This window comes from Oscarella lobularis, chromosome 4 (genome assembly GCF_947507565.1).
Source record: "Oscarella lobularis chromosome 4, ooOscLobu1.1, whole genome shotgun sequence".
NCBI lineage: Eukaryota > Metazoa > Porifera > Homoscleromorpha > Homosclerophorida > Oscarellidae > Oscarella > Oscarella lobularis.
This window is the reverse complement of record NC_089178.1, coordinates 1,615,457-1,629,939: the sequence shown is the minus strand read 5'-3', so window position 1 is coordinate 1,629,939 and position 14,483 is coordinate 1,615,457. Positions and strand designations below refer to the sequence as shown.

The 14,483-nt window shown below is 45.6% G+C and overlaps 6 protein-coding genes across 9 annotated transcripts; 2 read left to right on the top strand and 4 right to left on the bottom strand.

Moving 5' to 3' along the window:
- Positions 1–72: 72 nt before the first annotated feature.
- LOC136185924 (integrator complex subunit 5-like) lies at positions 73–4,433 on the bottom strand. Of its 2 annotated transcripts, none has more exons than XM_065973137.1 (25): positions 4,112–4,433; positions 3,960–4,058; positions 3,865–3,907; positions 3,701–3,772; positions 3,607–3,652; positions 3,455–3,547; positions 3,237–3,405; positions 3,060–3,177; positions 2,945–3,002; positions 2,782–2,891; positions 2,562–2,736; positions 2,399–2,510; positions 2,226–2,342; positions 2,102–2,172; positions 1,829–2,040; positions 1,652–1,770; positions 1,571–1,601; positions 1,375–1,520; positions 1,097–1,317; positions 969–1,039; positions 761–909; positions 597–701; positions 489–540; positions 320–433; positions 73–249 (listed from the first exon to the last, which is right to left on the bottom strand). In XM_065973137.1, the coding sequence occupies exons 1-24, from the start codon at positions 4,430–4,432 to the stop codon at positions 342–344; spliced, it is 2,802 nt and encodes a 933-aa protein (XP_065829209.1). In that variant the 5' UTR covers position 4,433; the 3' UTR covers positions 73–249; positions 320–341. The 2 variants fall into 2 exon arrangements, with proteins under 2 accessions (XP_065829209.1, XP_065829210.1); XM_065973138.1 differs by having other exon boundaries at positions 2,562–2,724.
- LOC136185934 (L-proline trans-4-hydroxylase-like) lies at positions 4,349–5,668 on the bottom strand. The gene is made up of 6 exons (XM_065973150.1): positions 5,532–5,668; positions 5,390–5,477; positions 5,146–5,338; positions 4,916–5,098; positions 4,581–4,862; positions 4,349–4,530 (listed from the first exon to the last, which is right to left on the bottom strand). Exons 1-6 carry the CDS (start codon positions 5,602–5,604, stop codon positions 4,429–4,431), a joined length of 921 nt encoding a protein of 306 aa, XP_065829222.1. The 5' UTR covers positions 5,605–5,668; the 3' UTR covers positions 4,349–4,428.
- Positions 5,626–7,437, bottom strand: LOC136185933 (L-proline trans-4-hydroxylase-like). Of its 2 annotated transcripts, XM_065973149.1 has the most exons (7): positions 7,287–7,437; positions 6,788–7,227; positions 6,645–6,732; positions 6,399–6,594; positions 6,162–6,344; positions 5,831–6,112; positions 5,626–5,765 (listed from the first exon to the last, which is right to left on the bottom strand). In XM_065973149.1, the coding sequence occupies exons 2-7, from the start codon at positions 6,867–6,869 to the stop codon at positions 5,664–5,666; spliced, it is 933 nt and encodes a 310-aa protein (XP_065829221.1). In that variant the 5' UTR covers positions 6,870–7,227; positions 7,287–7,437; the 3' UTR covers positions 5,626–5,663. The 2 variants fall into 2 exon arrangements, with proteins under 2 accessions (XP_065829221.1, XP_065829220.1); XM_065973148.1 differs by having other exon boundaries at positions 6,788–7,437.
- Positions 6,889–9,241, top strand: LOC136185930 (peroxidasin-like). The gene is made up of 12 exons (XM_065973144.1): positions 6,889–7,090; positions 7,226–7,297; positions 7,357–7,428; positions 7,482–7,550; positions 7,608–7,679; positions 7,734–7,903; positions 7,956–8,228; positions 8,281–8,484; positions 8,542–8,585; positions 8,636–8,740; positions 8,791–8,862; positions 8,912–9,241. The coding sequence occupies exons 1-12, from the start codon at positions 6,936–6,938 to the stop codon at positions 9,053–9,055; spliced, it is 1,452 nt and encodes a 483-aa protein (XP_065829216.1). The 5' UTR covers positions 6,889–6,935; the 3' UTR covers positions 9,056–9,241.
- Positions 9,124–14,297, bottom strand: LOC136185923 (adenylate kinase isoenzyme 5-like). Of its 2 annotated transcripts, none has more exons than XM_065973136.1 (17): positions 13,839–14,297; positions 13,734–13,790; positions 13,502–13,672; positions 12,712–13,434; positions 12,282–12,654; positions 12,065–12,228; positions 11,700–12,011; positions 11,494–11,650; positions 11,272–11,435; positions 10,914–11,219; positions 10,729–10,858; positions 10,503–10,666; positions 10,148–10,453; positions 9,976–10,093; positions 9,764–9,927; positions 9,401–9,706; positions 9,124–9,348 (listed from the first exon to the last, which is right to left on the bottom strand). In XM_065973136.1, the coding sequence occupies exons 4-17, from the start codon at positions 12,769–12,771 to the stop codon at positions 9,247–9,249; spliced, it is 2,826 nt and encodes a 941-aa protein (XP_065829208.1). In that variant the 5' UTR covers positions 12,772–13,434; positions 13,502–13,672; positions 13,734–13,790; positions 13,839–14,297; the 3' UTR covers positions 9,124–9,246. The 2 variants fall into 2 exon arrangements, with proteins under 2 accessions (XP_065829208.1, XP_065829207.1); XM_065973135.1 differs by having other exon boundaries at positions 12,282–12,700; positions 12,749–13,434.
- LOC136185931 (GPI-anchor transamidase-like) lies at positions 12,844–14,475 on the top strand. Its single transcript, XM_065973146.1, has 9 exons — positions 12,844–12,959; positions 13,015–13,106; positions 13,163–13,332; positions 13,400–13,477; positions 13,529–13,625; positions 13,679–13,796; positions 13,852–13,962; positions 14,017–14,094; positions 14,144–14,475. Exons 1-9 carry the CDS (start codon positions 12,861–12,863, stop codon positions 14,405–14,407), a joined length of 1,107 nt encoding a protein of 368 aa, XP_065829218.1. The 5' UTR covers positions 12,844–12,860; the 3' UTR covers positions 14,408–14,475.
- The last annotated feature ends 8 nt before the right edge of the window (positions 14,476–14,483 follow it).

Below are 14,483 nucleotides of genomic sequence, written 5' to 3'. Positions count from 1 at the left end.
AGGTCAAGTGGGCACGCTATTATTATTCGTGACGAACGGTACGTTTTGGGGAACACCGCACGCAAAAGTTGCTTTAGCAACAACAAAACAAGGTGTAATCGAGGAGAAAGCATAGACATTTTTTATACCGAAGTGTCACGTGATAACCTAGGGCGCGATGCCGGTGCCAGTGGTCGCCGGTTACCGGTGACGTTATCAATTCGGGAAAAGCGTACTTATGCTAATGTTGTACCAGGCGGCGACTCTAATCTAAAAATAATTTAATTGGCTAGTAATTTCGATGTCTTGCGTCGGATGCATGTGAAGAGGACGATTTTACCTATACAGCTTCTCGAACGCTCTTAGAGTGAAATCTGCACAAAAAGTCTCCGGTACACGTTTCCCAGCTGATCGACATTTGACTGCAAAATAATTTTTAGAACGTCAAGAAGGCCTAAAAGGATAAAAACGACGTTCAACTTGTCGACAAAAAACGACGGTATCTTTACCAGTAGTTGCAGCGGCACAATTTCCCGACTCCCCTTGCTCGACTTTCTTTTCCTATAAACAGGCACAACGATATTCGTCACGGTTTGAGGGCGACATTCCCACCAAACCTTAAAATATTTGAGACAGGCCATTAATAGAGCGTGCGTTTCGCTAGGCGAAACGTACCCTATCCACTGCGGAACGGACGTGATGGGAGACGGGAGCCAACCAGCCTACACAAAGAGAAAAAATAATTCGTTTTCTTTTTGCGCAATCTCAGCGCCGCACTTGCCTTTACTATGACGTTCAATATTCTACAAGTGACGTCCAACTCTCGCGAAGCGGCGCTCGCCCGCCGCTCGCGGCACTGGCTCCAGAACGCCGTCTGCGAAGCGAATAGGCTCACAAGAACGGGACGGCACACGGACAGAGCAGACGAAACTAAAAGACGAAGGAACCGCTGCGGTGCCTTTGAGAAACGAGCGACACCCTTAGCTTACCAGGCGAAACGAGATGCAACAATTCCCACAGAAACGGATGCTCGTCAAATCGTTTCTTCACCTGCAAATCCCTAAAGAAAAAAAGTCAAAACCGAAAAGAAAGTTCAAATCGTCGTTTTCCACAACACCTCTCCAGCGTCACTTTGAGATTTTCCTCGTCGGGCCAACCGTCGATGCAAATACCCGGCACGGAGGCGACGTCCAAAAGAACCAATGCAACGGCGTGAGCGCCGTTGACGGACACCTGATGACCGGATTGCGGCGAACGAGCCGGATCGGCGCAGCAGGCTTGAAGAAGGTCCAAAACCTGCTGACCGACGCGAAACATCGTTTCTTTTTTAATGCTCATCTATGAGGGAAGAGATGGGGAGGTGTTCGCTCCTGCGCTCTTTTTCTCGTCGCTTGCCTGCGCAGGATCGATCAACGAGCGTCGACAGTGCAAAGCCGTCTGGCTCGGAGCGGAGAACGATTTGCTGACGTGACGGTGCAGGCCTAGTTGCGTCGGTCTCGAGTTGGACGAAAGGAGAGACGTGAAACTCAAAATTCCATTTACTAAAAAGTCGAGATCCATCACAATAAAATAAATAGCGATTAATTAAAACCTTTCGAAGAAACGGACATGAATTTGGATTCCTAGAAATAGACACGGTAATAGAATTAATTATTCAACGATTTACAATTACGGAATCTAGAACAGCTTCGACTACGAGCCGAACGATGAGCGCTTGTCCCGTCGAACGTCGGGAAACGATGGCTAGTAAGAGTTTGCATTGATGCAAACAATTGTACCATCGTTCGAGATCTGGATACATAAAGAAAACGTGGCCGTACGTTCTTTATCAGATTTTCCTGCGTCTTGCCTGGCGCCTTGCTCGCTATTTGATCGAGTAAGAAGAGAAAACACTCGCTGCCGGCGTGACACAGCTTCGCTTCCGTGCTGATTGACATGGAGAAGTTCTGTGTGAAAATTGAACGAAGGATTTGCAGCGTCGCGTTGATGACGGAAAGGGAACCAATAAGGTAATTTGCCAAGACGGGAATGTGACTTTGCAGAGCACCAATGAGACTCGACCTGACAAAAAACGAGAATTAATTAATTAATTAATTAAGGTATTCTAAGATCTCTACTCTACCTGACATGGAGAGCTTCTCCTGACTTTTCGACATTTATTAGAGATAATATATTTGTGAGTATGTTTTGAATCTGAAGATTCTTTTCATAAAGGAATTCTCGGTAGGAGAATTTTTAGTTATAACCTGACTTTCAGGAATCGATACGAGTGGAAGTTTGGGTAAAAGCGAAGCGAAAATCGCCCCAGACAATACACCGTGTCTCGCTTCGAATTCGCAGTGCAATTGAACGAACACAGTGAGCTGCAAGGACGCAAAAGCTGCGGAAACTAAAGTTACGAGAAAATCACCTAAAATACCACGTAAGCGCCGGGATCCAAACTCAGCAGATTGACCAGCACGCTGACAGACGCCGAGACGCCTTGAAACAATCCAATCAGACGAAGCAGTTGCTTTAGAAACGAAAGAAGCCTAAAAAACAATGAGAGGAGACGTGAAACGCGTTGGACGGTTCACACACACTTGAGATTATCACAGGTTGACAAGAGTTCACACAAATCCTTCGTGTGCAATTCCAAAGCGCGTAGCAAAAGCGTTGACGCCGAATGACCGTTAATGAGAAGGTGGCTAAGAAGCGATTCCACCAAAGAAGACGCCACAATTGTCACCGGCCGAGCTGCGGCAGCTAAACGTTTTTCTTTCTCTCTATAGAAAAACCCTTCTTTCTTCTTGAAGACTTTACCTTGGGAGTCCATGTATATGTCCGAAGCAACATTGAGAAGGAGTCTGATGACCTTGAAGGCAGACGGGCCGCGAAGTTGGCTCAGAACTTGAACACAGACCATAGAAACGCTACGGATAAAGCGATTAGGCTAGATAGGAACAAGATCAAGGCTAGTACGCGCCTCGCTGTATCCCATCCACGCGACTGTTCTAGTAAGATGTGAAGAGTTGCTGGGGATACTAAATAGAGAGAGACAGTTAAAAAAGATGCTTCTAGAGCGAAGTTCCACAACTAACGTATTTGTAGCGATTCTTCAGCCATTACTTCAGCAAGCGGAGGACAGGAAAGCGCCAAATCAAGTAAGTAGGGCACCGTGAAAAGTTTATCTGGCGACTGGGGCTCAACTAATGAATCCTAAGCCAATAGAAGAGAGCGTCAAACGCAAAACGAAAAGCTCGGGCTCCGTTTCATACCTGAAACAGGCCAACTGCCGCCCGTCTTATATTCTCGCGGTGTTTTGCAATGAGATGTTTCAGAACATCCACCACAGGACTGGCACTGCCCATTTGTTCTTTTCCACTCAGAAAATCAACGAGACCGACGCGTAGGAGGGCAGGCATGAGAGTAGTGGAGAACATAGCACTAGAAAAGAATCTGAAAAGGAGACGGGAGAGATCCTCACAGTACGAACCCGGAATATGCGAGCATCCATTCGAATTGACTGCGATACTGCTGCACGGTACGGAGTAAAAAATTCACGCATTGAACGGGATCTAGCTGCATCCTATCGCGTTTCATTCAAACAAACTAATGACGAATGTTCATCAGGCTGAGCTCACTCACATGGACGACATGGATCTCTTGACTACTTCTAAGAGTTTTCCCGTGGCTGAACGACTGTGTCAATTCAAGTCTATTGCCCTCTCGCAGTCACTACCTGGAAGGGTCGTAAAACGTTCGATTGATCTTTCTAGACCCTCGCGTTTCGGCTCTTCGCGTCGATATTTGCCTTGAGTGTTTGGGGGGGGGGGGGGGGGGGGTGAAAGGGGTCATAGATTAATTAAAATCGCGTGCACCTATGTACTTTGTGTAGGTTCCTACTGTTATAGGTGCAGCAGAGCTCTGCGAGTTTTGTTAGTGACCACTACGCAACAACAAATGCGACGTGCCCATTCAAAACTATTTTGGAAGTGTACTTGAAAGATGAGAGGTGACCATGCTCCCGGATTGTCCGAAAGGAATTTGATCAGAGACTCGCAGCCACTGTTTACCGCCTCCAGTAACGCTTTTTCTTTCTGTTTTCGATTATGGAATTATTTCCTCGTGCCTTTATCGCGCGTCGCGGAACCTCTTCGCTTGTTTCGGTGAGAATTTTTTGCAGAGCGAGGTAGAGAGTCTCTAGCGCGGCTCCTCGTACGACCGGAACGCGGTCAAGGTAAGAGAGCGTATTTTTGACTCTATCTGCGTAATCGACGTCGTCATCGCTGAGCTGAAAGCCGGAGGAAAGGCTCAGCAAGGACACCATGTTGGAAATGCGCACGCTAATAGGCTTCGAAAAGCCAGAAAAAAGGTAACAGTAAAAAGATGCAGAGTCACACCTGTCGTGAAAGTGCGCATACAAAAAATAAGAAGCAATTGATGTAGAATAAAAAATAACAAGGAAAATCATTTCTTCCCATCAGCTGTCTTGTCATTCTTTGGGTCAAGGAAATCCTTCCCTGTCATGTCAGTGTAGTTGGTGCACTCTTGAATAGCGGTGTTAGACACCTAGAAACAAAAGCAATAATTTAGCAACCTATTTCCATATAGTCTAATACCTTCTCCAACGGCGTATATCTCGGGTGATGATGTTCTATGACGGGATTATTGCTGGCTCTGTTGTAGGCGCACAAGAACGCCCATCGTCGACGCGAACTGTCATTCCGATTGCTCTTGTGCAGTAAATTTGAGTGAAAGAAGAGCACATCGCCAGGATCGAGAACAGCCCGGTCGATCGGAAGCGCTTTTAGCACCTCTTTCATTCGACTTTCATCCGCTCCCGTCTGTCCGCCGACTCGTCCATGTTCTATCCGTCCAAGACGATTGGAACCCCGTAGAACCTAAAAGGAACATCCGACACTACTAGCTCACAGAGTCTCTCCAAGAAATTCACTTCCAAACATCCGTTTTCCTCGTCACACCGATCAATGGCAATAAAAGCCGTACCCATGTCTGGGAACAGGCAGCCATTCATGTACCAGTAGCCGTAGTCTTGATGCCAGATGAACGAGCCACCCGTGTACGCCTCTTTCATCATCAGCTTTGTATGATAATGATAGACTTCTCCTCCGAGCAGCTACGCAATCTCCAGAAAGCTGATTGATGTAAAATTCTCTTTTCTACCTTTTCCATTGTTCCAGCGATTTTTTCGGATCTTGCCACCATTCCAGTGATGTCCTGTCCGGGGTGACTCCATATGCACAATCTGCTGCTGCGACCCTGCCCGTCGTTCACGGCGTAAGCGTGCTGCATTATGCCTCCGTCTGTTTCCAACGCTTCTTGCAACTTCGATATCTCGTCTGATTTGAAAATGCGTCTGGGAAAAAAAAGTTTGCGTGAATTGCAGCTGCACGTTTTAGTTTTGTACCGTCCAATAATGTAGCCGTCGCGATCGAAGGCCGCTTTCATTTCTGACGTCACGTCGAAGTTACCAGACGTGTGCGCGTAGTCGCTGGCTACGGGAACAGAGAAGAGTCCGGTAAAAGGCCGGACATTTATTTCCCGCTTACGAGTGCTTAGCAGCCTGGCTGACGTTTTTCTTACAGCAAGAGAAGAAAGACGACGGCCAGCCTTACTCAACATTCTGTTTCTATTCCCCGTATAAAGACTCGCACGTGCGAGGTGTATATGGATTTGATTATTTATCTTTTTCCTTCCACTGTTTTGTCCATGGCCGGTTCAACAAAACCTTTCCCTGTCATATCTGTGTAGTTCGTGCATTGAAGAATAGCACTGTTTGGTACCTGCAGTATACAGAGAAACATATACAGTAAACACTCGCACGTATGTACTATGATGATGATGTGACCTTATTGAGAGGAGTATATGTTGGCCAGGGATGTCTTATAAAAGGATCATTGCTTGCTCTGTTGTAGGCAGAAAGCAAGGCCCATCGACGGCGTTGGCTTTCGTTGCGATTGCTCTTGTGCAGCAGATTGCAGTGGAAGTAGAGAACGTCGCCGGGATCCAAGACGACGTGATCAACGGGAAGATGTTTTAAAATTTCATTGACCCTATTAGCATCGGCTCCTGTCTGTCCTCCGACTCGACCGTGTTCAATGCGACCTAAACGATTTGATCCACGCAAAACCTGTAAGCTATGCATTCACTCAGAGTACCAAAAAAGTTTTTTTACCCACCTGTAGGCATCCATTGTCTTCATCGCATCGATCAATGGCAATAAATGCAGTGCCCATATCTGGAAAGAGACAACCGTTTTGATACCAATAGCCGTAATCTTGGTGCCAGACGAAAGATCCTCCAGTCAATGCCTCCTTCATTATCAATTTAGAATGATAGTGATAAACTTCTCCACCAAGCAGCTACATACAGAAAGACATTCTAAAAAGATTTTTGTTTATTTATTGGTTGTCTACTTGTTCCATTGTTCCTGCTATTTTCTCAGAGCGCGCCACAATGCCTGTGATGTCGTGCCCTGGATTACACCATATAGAGAGTCTACTACCTCGTCCTTCCATTCCATCTCCAACGTAGTATGAATTGCTTTTGAGTGTGCCGTTTTGCTCTATTGCTTCTTTCAATTTGACCATCTCTTCGAGTGTAAGCACGTGACTATGGAAAACATGAAGGTAAAAGCATTCTGTTGTATTTCAGTTGAATACCGAAGTATAACGTAGCCATTGAAACTAAAAGTCGCTTTCATTTCGTCAGTAATTCTAAAGTTTGTCTGACTGCAGTGATAGCTTGAAACTGCAAGTAAACTGTACTGAAAGCATCCGATATATCTTTTCTAATGCTATCTTACTGGAGCTAAAGGTCCTTATACGTAACCTTGTGGTAAAAAGTAATCGTTTTGAAGCAGCTGATAGAAGTACTCTGCTCATCATCACTCGTTAAAATCAAACTGATAGTTGTTCCCTTGGCGATTATCGTTTCAACTTCAACTGCACCGAATGAAGCTTTGCATCATTGCACTTCTTATTGGACTCTTCCAACCCAGTTGGAGCTGTCCAGAGGGATGCACTTGTCGCGCTGGTTTGGTGCGATGTGTCGGCGAGTCCTTGACAAAAATTCCGATAGAAGACATCCCTTTTGACACCGTGCAACTGTAAGACATCAGAAGAATTGCACACAATCACTTTAAGTTCTCGTACGGCCGTGGAGCTGTATGATTCGGCTTTGACACCTCCCACACGCGTGTGATTACGCCATTTGTATTGTGACTCCACCCCTCGAATCCTAGGTCTTTGGACGACAACTTTCTAACGAGTCTGAGACCCAGCGACTTCCGAAATTTATCAAACCTTGAAATTTTGTGAGTCAATCCGTGACGACTCGAGGCGCGCATTAACAAGATCGACTTGCTCTCTATAGATCTCTCAGTGACAACGACATTTCTGTCATCGACGAAAACACTTTCACAGACTTGACAAAACTTATCGAATTGTAAGTAGTCGAATTGCACTCTAACTTTAATATTCTAGAAATGTCATTTTCAGGCGACTAAACGAAAACAAGTTGACAAGCTTACCACAAAATATATTTGCTAGCACCCCACTGGAAACACTGTAAGTGTCTTTCTAGGCAAAGATGCAAAGGAACAAAGTTTAAATCTAATTATATAGCTCACTGAGGCAGAACAGCTTTGTTGGACTGCCCAATGGTATATTCTCTAGCTTGGGAAAGTTACAAAATGTGTTAGTACCTTCCATACGCATGATTGCTTTCGCCTTTCACATTCTGCAATGTAGTGATTTGCGAGAAAACCCTTTTTCGTGTGACTGTGTCACGGAATGGCTAAGAGAGTGGATAGCAAACAATAGCGCAATCGTTACGAGGCCAGATCTGATTGTATGCGACCACCCACCTTCTTTGAACGGAAAACAAATCAGCCTCCTGTCAAAGGATCAGTTTATCTGCGGTATTCAATCATCTTACACATTTTGCACATGTTATTTTCAATACCTTTGTAGCTGCTCCAAACTTTACTGCGTCACCCGCGCAGACAACCGTGCGAACGACACTATCTCTAACTCTTCCTTGCAGTGCGACAGGTCGTCCACCACCGGCCTTTACGTGGCGCAGAAACAATCAGACACTGACGTCTGACGATCGCATCACCATTCAAGACACGGGTTCTCTCGTTATTAGCTCTGTCCTTCACGAAGACGACGGTTTATACCAATGTACCGCGAGTAACATAGAAGACACAGTCACCACTCCAACAGTCAGAATCACCGTAGAAGGCAAGTCTGAGCCCGCATTTTATATAACCATGTTCGTTTAATTATTTATTAGAGTTGACGTGTTTTGATGGTTTGTTAACGAGCGCTCACGAAACTGACGTAGATTGTGGAGGACCCTATTGCAAGCCCTGCAATCACTCTCAAGCGTGCAAAGCAGACAGAGACTGCCGCGACACTCTTCTTTGTTTGGGACCCCATCAACTAAAATCCAAGCTCCTTTACATAAGCAAAGCAGATGCCCTTTACGAAACTTGTGGTAAAAGAACATTTAACAATCAACATCATTCGTTCACAATGCAATTTGTTTGAATAGCTAACGAGACAAAAGCCCCAGAATTGATAGAAACTCGCCTTAGGGTACTATAGCGCCACAGGGTTAGAGACAAGTAACATCTGCATTTGTCTAGAATGCTTGGATTGCGAGAGAGGAGCCCTTTCCTAATCTAGATGCTTCTGCCAATATGGAAACTATTGTTACCGAATTGAAGGACGAACTGGCTGCTCAATTTAAAGTAAACATGGGGCACTTTCAATTAGATTTATCGTTGATTATTATACAAAGGCTCCTCTGAGAATTTTCAAGAATGTCAAAATTTCGTCTTTTGAAAGACAAATCAAGGCTCCTTTACTTCAGGCAAGTGTTTAATTTTAATTAGAAGCAGCAGCTAATGCTGTCTTAATAGATCGAATTTGAGCTAGATCACGACAGCGACACCGATACGGCTGACGATACTCGCGCAAATTTAGAAACAATTGTCCACGAAGGAAATCTACTGGGAACCCTTTCACTCAAGGACGGCTCTTACAAGTTCCTTGTAACCCTATAACTGAAACGGCGACAATCCCCATTGTCGTACACTACGGTACACAATTAATCTTAGGGCGTGCGTGTGACTCGTTTTGGGAGGAATTAGTTTGGAAGAGTCTAACTAGCACGCAAGACTGTACTAGCTTTGCATTTCTCACATGCTTCTCTGGGCTTTCTACCTACAAAACTGAAATACCTGCTGGGGTTTTCTTACTGTTCCTCTTCTCCTGCTGTGGCTTTCTGAAATCCCGATTCATCAAGAACAGATTTCGTTGTATGAAACACCTCGTCAATTGGCCTGTTGGCATCGATCTGAGATTCGTAACATGTAGAATATCATACCCAAATTCAGCTTATACGATACCTTTCGAAGTTTGCCCTTTTGCTCGTAATGATCAAGCACAGGCATGGTGCTCTGCCGAAATGTTTCGAGTCTTTTTCTTATTGTCTCCTCGTTGTCATCCGCACGTCCACTCGTCTTACCTCGCTCTAGCAGCCTCTCCGTCATGACATCTTCGGTGCACTCGTAGCTCAAAACAATCGAACACTCCGCAATCGATTTTTCAAATTCGAGCGCTTGATTGATCTCCCTCGGAAAGCCGTCAATTAAAAATCCAGGAACGTCGCCGGCTTTAAGCATGGCAGCCTCTAACAGCCCTATTGTAATCTCCTGTAAGCGACGAGAAAATAAGAATATAGCCATACGCTGCAATCTTTTATGAATTACCAAGGGAACAAGCTTTCCTTCTTTCATAATTTCTTCCAGCTGTTTGCCTATCTTTGATCCGCTGGCTACTTCCGCTCGCAGCAGATCTCCAGCTGAAAAATGCACCAGACCGTACTGGGAAACAATGCGTTCACACTGGGTCCCTTTGCCGGAACCCGGACCGCCTAAACGCAAGACTCATCAATTAGCCGAATGAGACATCGTGTGAGTACCGAGCACAAATACAATCTTGGTAGTTTTGGCCTCTTTAGACGTGGGCTGAAAGCCGCCTTCTGCCAAAACTTGTGACGTTTCTTCAAATACCTCTTCAATCGTCTTGTCTGCGATAATCTACCAAAAAAATCAAAATGCCAACTACAGTCTATCTCGCCTAAGGAAGATAACCCTTTTCAATTTTCCCTTCTCTTCATAGTAGTCCAATACAGGCATCGTACTTTCGCGAAACGTATGGAATCGCTTCTTGATCGTCTCCTCATTGTCGTCGGCTCGCCCGCTCGTTTTTCCTCTCTCCAGTAGCCTTTGAGTCATCACCTCTTCTGAACACTCGTAGCACAAGACCATACTGCAATCGGTGATGTTCTTCTCAAATTCGAGCCCCTGGCTAATCTCCCTCGGAAAGCCATCAATCAAAAACCCAGGCCCGTCTCCCGTTTTCAACATGGCAGACTCGAGAAGAGAAATGGTAATTGCCTAACAAAGATTTTGGCTCTTGATGTATATTCTACGAGTGCCTACGTACCATTGGCACGAGTTTTCCCTCCTTCATTATTTCGGAAAGCTGCTGACCGCGATCTGATCCGCTGGCAACTTCCTCTCTCAAAAGATCACCAGCTGAAAAATGATGCAGTCCGTATTTGGCAACGATTCTCTCGCACTGAGTTCCCTTGCCCGAGCCTGGGCCGCCTGAAATCAAAGAAAATATCAACATCACAGACAAAAAACTTTGCAATCCGTCGTTTCCTTGCCTAATACAAAAACGACTTTTGCCCCTTTTAGAGGATTTGGCTCAGACGAAACGAGGGGACGAAATCCAGCCTCTTCCAATACACTAGACGTGTTGTGGAAAACCTCGTCTATGGATCTGTCGGCGTCGATCTAAAAAGGCAAAACCTCATTGAGAGTCATCTCTCTAGAAACAAAGTTGGATAACCTTTTTGAGTTGTCCCTTCTCTTCGTAGAGATTTAACACGGGCATCGTGCTTTCTCTGAACGTTTTGAATCTTTTTCTGATCGTCTCTTCGTTGTCGTCCGCTCGTCCGCTCGTTTTGCCTCTTTCCAATAGTCTCTTCGTCATCACTTCTTCGCTGCATTCGTAGGACAAAACCAACTGACATTCTGTCAATTGGCTTTCGAATTCGGCAGCTTGGCTCGTTTCCCGTGGAAAACCGTCAATAAGAAAACCAGTACTGCCTTCGTGTTTCAAAATGGCTGATTTTAGAAGAGCAACAATAACTTCCTGAATTGATCGAAGTAAAAGGCTTGACTTGATCGAATTCCTCTAATCTCACCATGGGAACTAATTTGCCTTCTTTCATAATTTCTTCCAACTGCTTTCCTTTTTCCGACCCACTTGCTAATTCAGCTCTCAGCAGATCGCCAGTGGAAAAATGAGCCAATCCGTATTTGGCGACTATTCGTTCACACTGAGTCCCCTTTCCAGACCCTGGACCACCTACCAAAGAAAAGGGTTTTGAAAAGCAGCAATACACGCTCCCTTAATTAACAAATACCAAGAACAAAAATGATTCGGGCATCTTTAAAGTCACTTTCAAGAGCCTGACTATCAGCAGGCTCACTGCTGGTAGTAGATTTTACTTCAAAGCCCTCCTCGTCTAAAGCCTGACATGTGCTGACAAATACGTCATCAATAGTGCGATCAGCATCAATCTAGAATAGAAAATTATCCTCGGAAATATAACAAAGAGCTTCGATACACCTCTTTCAGTTTTCCTAGTTTTCTGTAGTGATCCAAGACGGGCATTGTACTCGTTCGAAACGTCTCGAATCGCTTTCGTATTGTCTCTTCGTTGTCGTCCGCTCGTCCGCTCGTCTTTCCTCTTTCGAGTAGCCTCTGCGTCATGACGTCTTCGGAGCATTCATAGCAGAGCACCGCGGAGACGCTGTACGCCGTGATGCGCTTTTCGAACTCCGTCGCCTGTTGCAATTCTCTCGGAAAACCGTCGATGAGAAAGCCGGGCGAATCTCCCGCTTGAATCATCGCTGATTCCAGAAGACTCAAAGTAATTTCCTACAACAATATATAGAATTCTCCTCGTACACGACGTAAATTACTGAACTCACTAGAGGCACAAGCTTTCCTTCTCTCATTATCTCTTCCAGTTGCTTTCCTTGATCTGACCCACTAGCAACTTCTGCTCGAAGCAGATCGCCGGCTGAGAGATGAGTGAGCCCATATCGGTCGACAATGCGTTCACACTGAGTCCCTTTACCTGAACCCGGACCACCTAAATAATACACAACTAAAAAACAGGCACAAGAAAACCGTATCTCGTCAAACCCAGCACAAAAATGACCCTGGATCTAATTTTCGGCGCCTCTTCCTCATTCGCAGGCAGACACGATTCAATAGGTATAACATTGGCCGGATTTCCAATAGGCGGCAAAGGCACATTGGGATTGATGCTCCTTTCCTTTTCCTCCGCGACGGAATTTGGCTGGATTTCCTCCTCCTCGCCTTGCTCTTCCGGTTGACGACGCTTGATGGGCGGCAACGGCTGTCCGGCTCCCTCGAAAGCGGGCTTCACTTTGGGCAAAAACGTGTTCCACTCGACGTCCTTTGCGTCCTTTTCGTCCTGCAACTGCGATAGACAGCTCTGCAAGTAGACGACCGGATTGTCGGGTCGACTGTACATGAGACCGGTCATCAGGCTCTGAGGGGCACAAACAGATTGAGTTCGTCCGGAGGACGTGTTCGGTCTAGCGCATACTTCAAATAGTTGCGGTATGTCCCGCTTGTAAAGATACTTTTTAGCGTCCTCGTTGTTCATAACTGGTAAACAATTTAATTCGATACACACTGTCGTCTTGGGAACGAGTCACCTCCCCCGATCAAGATTGCGGGATTCCCGGATAAAAAATGTCGAGTCGCGTTTTGACGTACTTTCTGACTCTTTTCGCGACGTCTTGCGTACTCGGCGTGCGCGGAAGTGCGCACACCAACAACTGGGCAGTCATTGTGAGTTTAAACGCGAGCTCAATCGAGCGACAAAGACTCGGGAATGGCGCTCTAGGTCGACACGTCGCGCTATTGGTTCAATTACCGTCACATAGCGAACGCACTCTCAATCTACCGCAGTGTCAAGCGGCTCGGCATCCCTGACAGGTAAGGAATCGTGTGCACCAACTGTATAGATCGCGAATCAGCGTGTGCTACTGTAGTCATATCATTCTTATGCTCGCCGACGACATGGCGTGCAATCCTCGCAATCCCCATCCGGGAACGGTTTATCCCAGTGCCGGTGCTCGACTAAACGTGTACGGGGATGACATAGAGGTTGACTATCGTGGATATGAGGTGACGGTGGAGAATTTCATTCGGGTGCTGACAGGTGGAAAGATAGACTTTTCACACTTTTCATTGTACTTTGATTTGACTGATTTTTCATTCTCTTTTAGGAAGGGTATCGAAGGATACGCCCAGATCCAAACGCCTGCTTTCAGATGAGAGAAGCAACATTTTAGTTTATATGACAGGCAATACTGGAAAAGAATACTCACATCACACGGAATACTTTTTTTTCTAAGGTCACGGAGGAGATGGCTTTCTCAAGTTTCAAGATCAAGAAGAGATAACCAGTCCAGAGCTGGCTGACGCTTTTGGGCAGATGTGGCAGCGAAAGAGGTCAAGCTTCTTTCCAATTCTATAAACAATTTAATTTCCTTTACTTCCTACAGATACAATGAAATCTTTTTCATGATCGACACATGCCAAGCCATCTCCTTAGCGTACCTTTTCTATTCGCCAAATATTTTCGCTGCAGCAAGCAGCAGCGTGGGAGAAGATTCTCTATCGGTAAATAAGCAAAAATTGCAAAATATAGCGCCACTGCTTTACTCTTATTTTGCAGCACGATCCTGATTCTGAGATTGGAGTATTTGTAGTTGATCGGTGGACGTATTACACGCTTCAATTTCTGGAGAAAGTGACGCCTACAAGCAAGGCAACAGTCGGAGAATTAGTGAGCTGGTAAAGTATTCACCCAAATATGCTAACAACCCCCTCTTTCTGATAGTTTCGATCTTACGACGCGCGTCTGGTCAGGTCAACGCCACGATTCCGAACGGATCTTTTCAAGCGGGACCTTAACAAGGTGGGCCTCACCTTTCCCCACTCTTTGTGCTAATATTCCATGCATGCAGGTGTTGATCACAGACTTCTTTGGAAGCGTTAGAAACATTCAACTGAGTTCAGAAGCGCCTGTCAACGTCTCCGCGAAATCAAATGCGCGTCCAAACGACAACGCAGACTCACCCCTGAGTGACTTAGAGTGGACTTTAAGCGAGAGTCTGGACAATACCTTTGCCACTGACGAAAAACGTCAAAACTGGACGACTCCGCCACTGATTCCCTTCCTAGCTTCTTGCGTAATAGTACTGCTCACTTTCTTATTCAGCAACAGATAAAGATTATCGATCAGCAGTTTGGCGCGACTTAAGTAAAATTAACCAACAGGGCTTACCAAAAACAAACTTCTGAGTA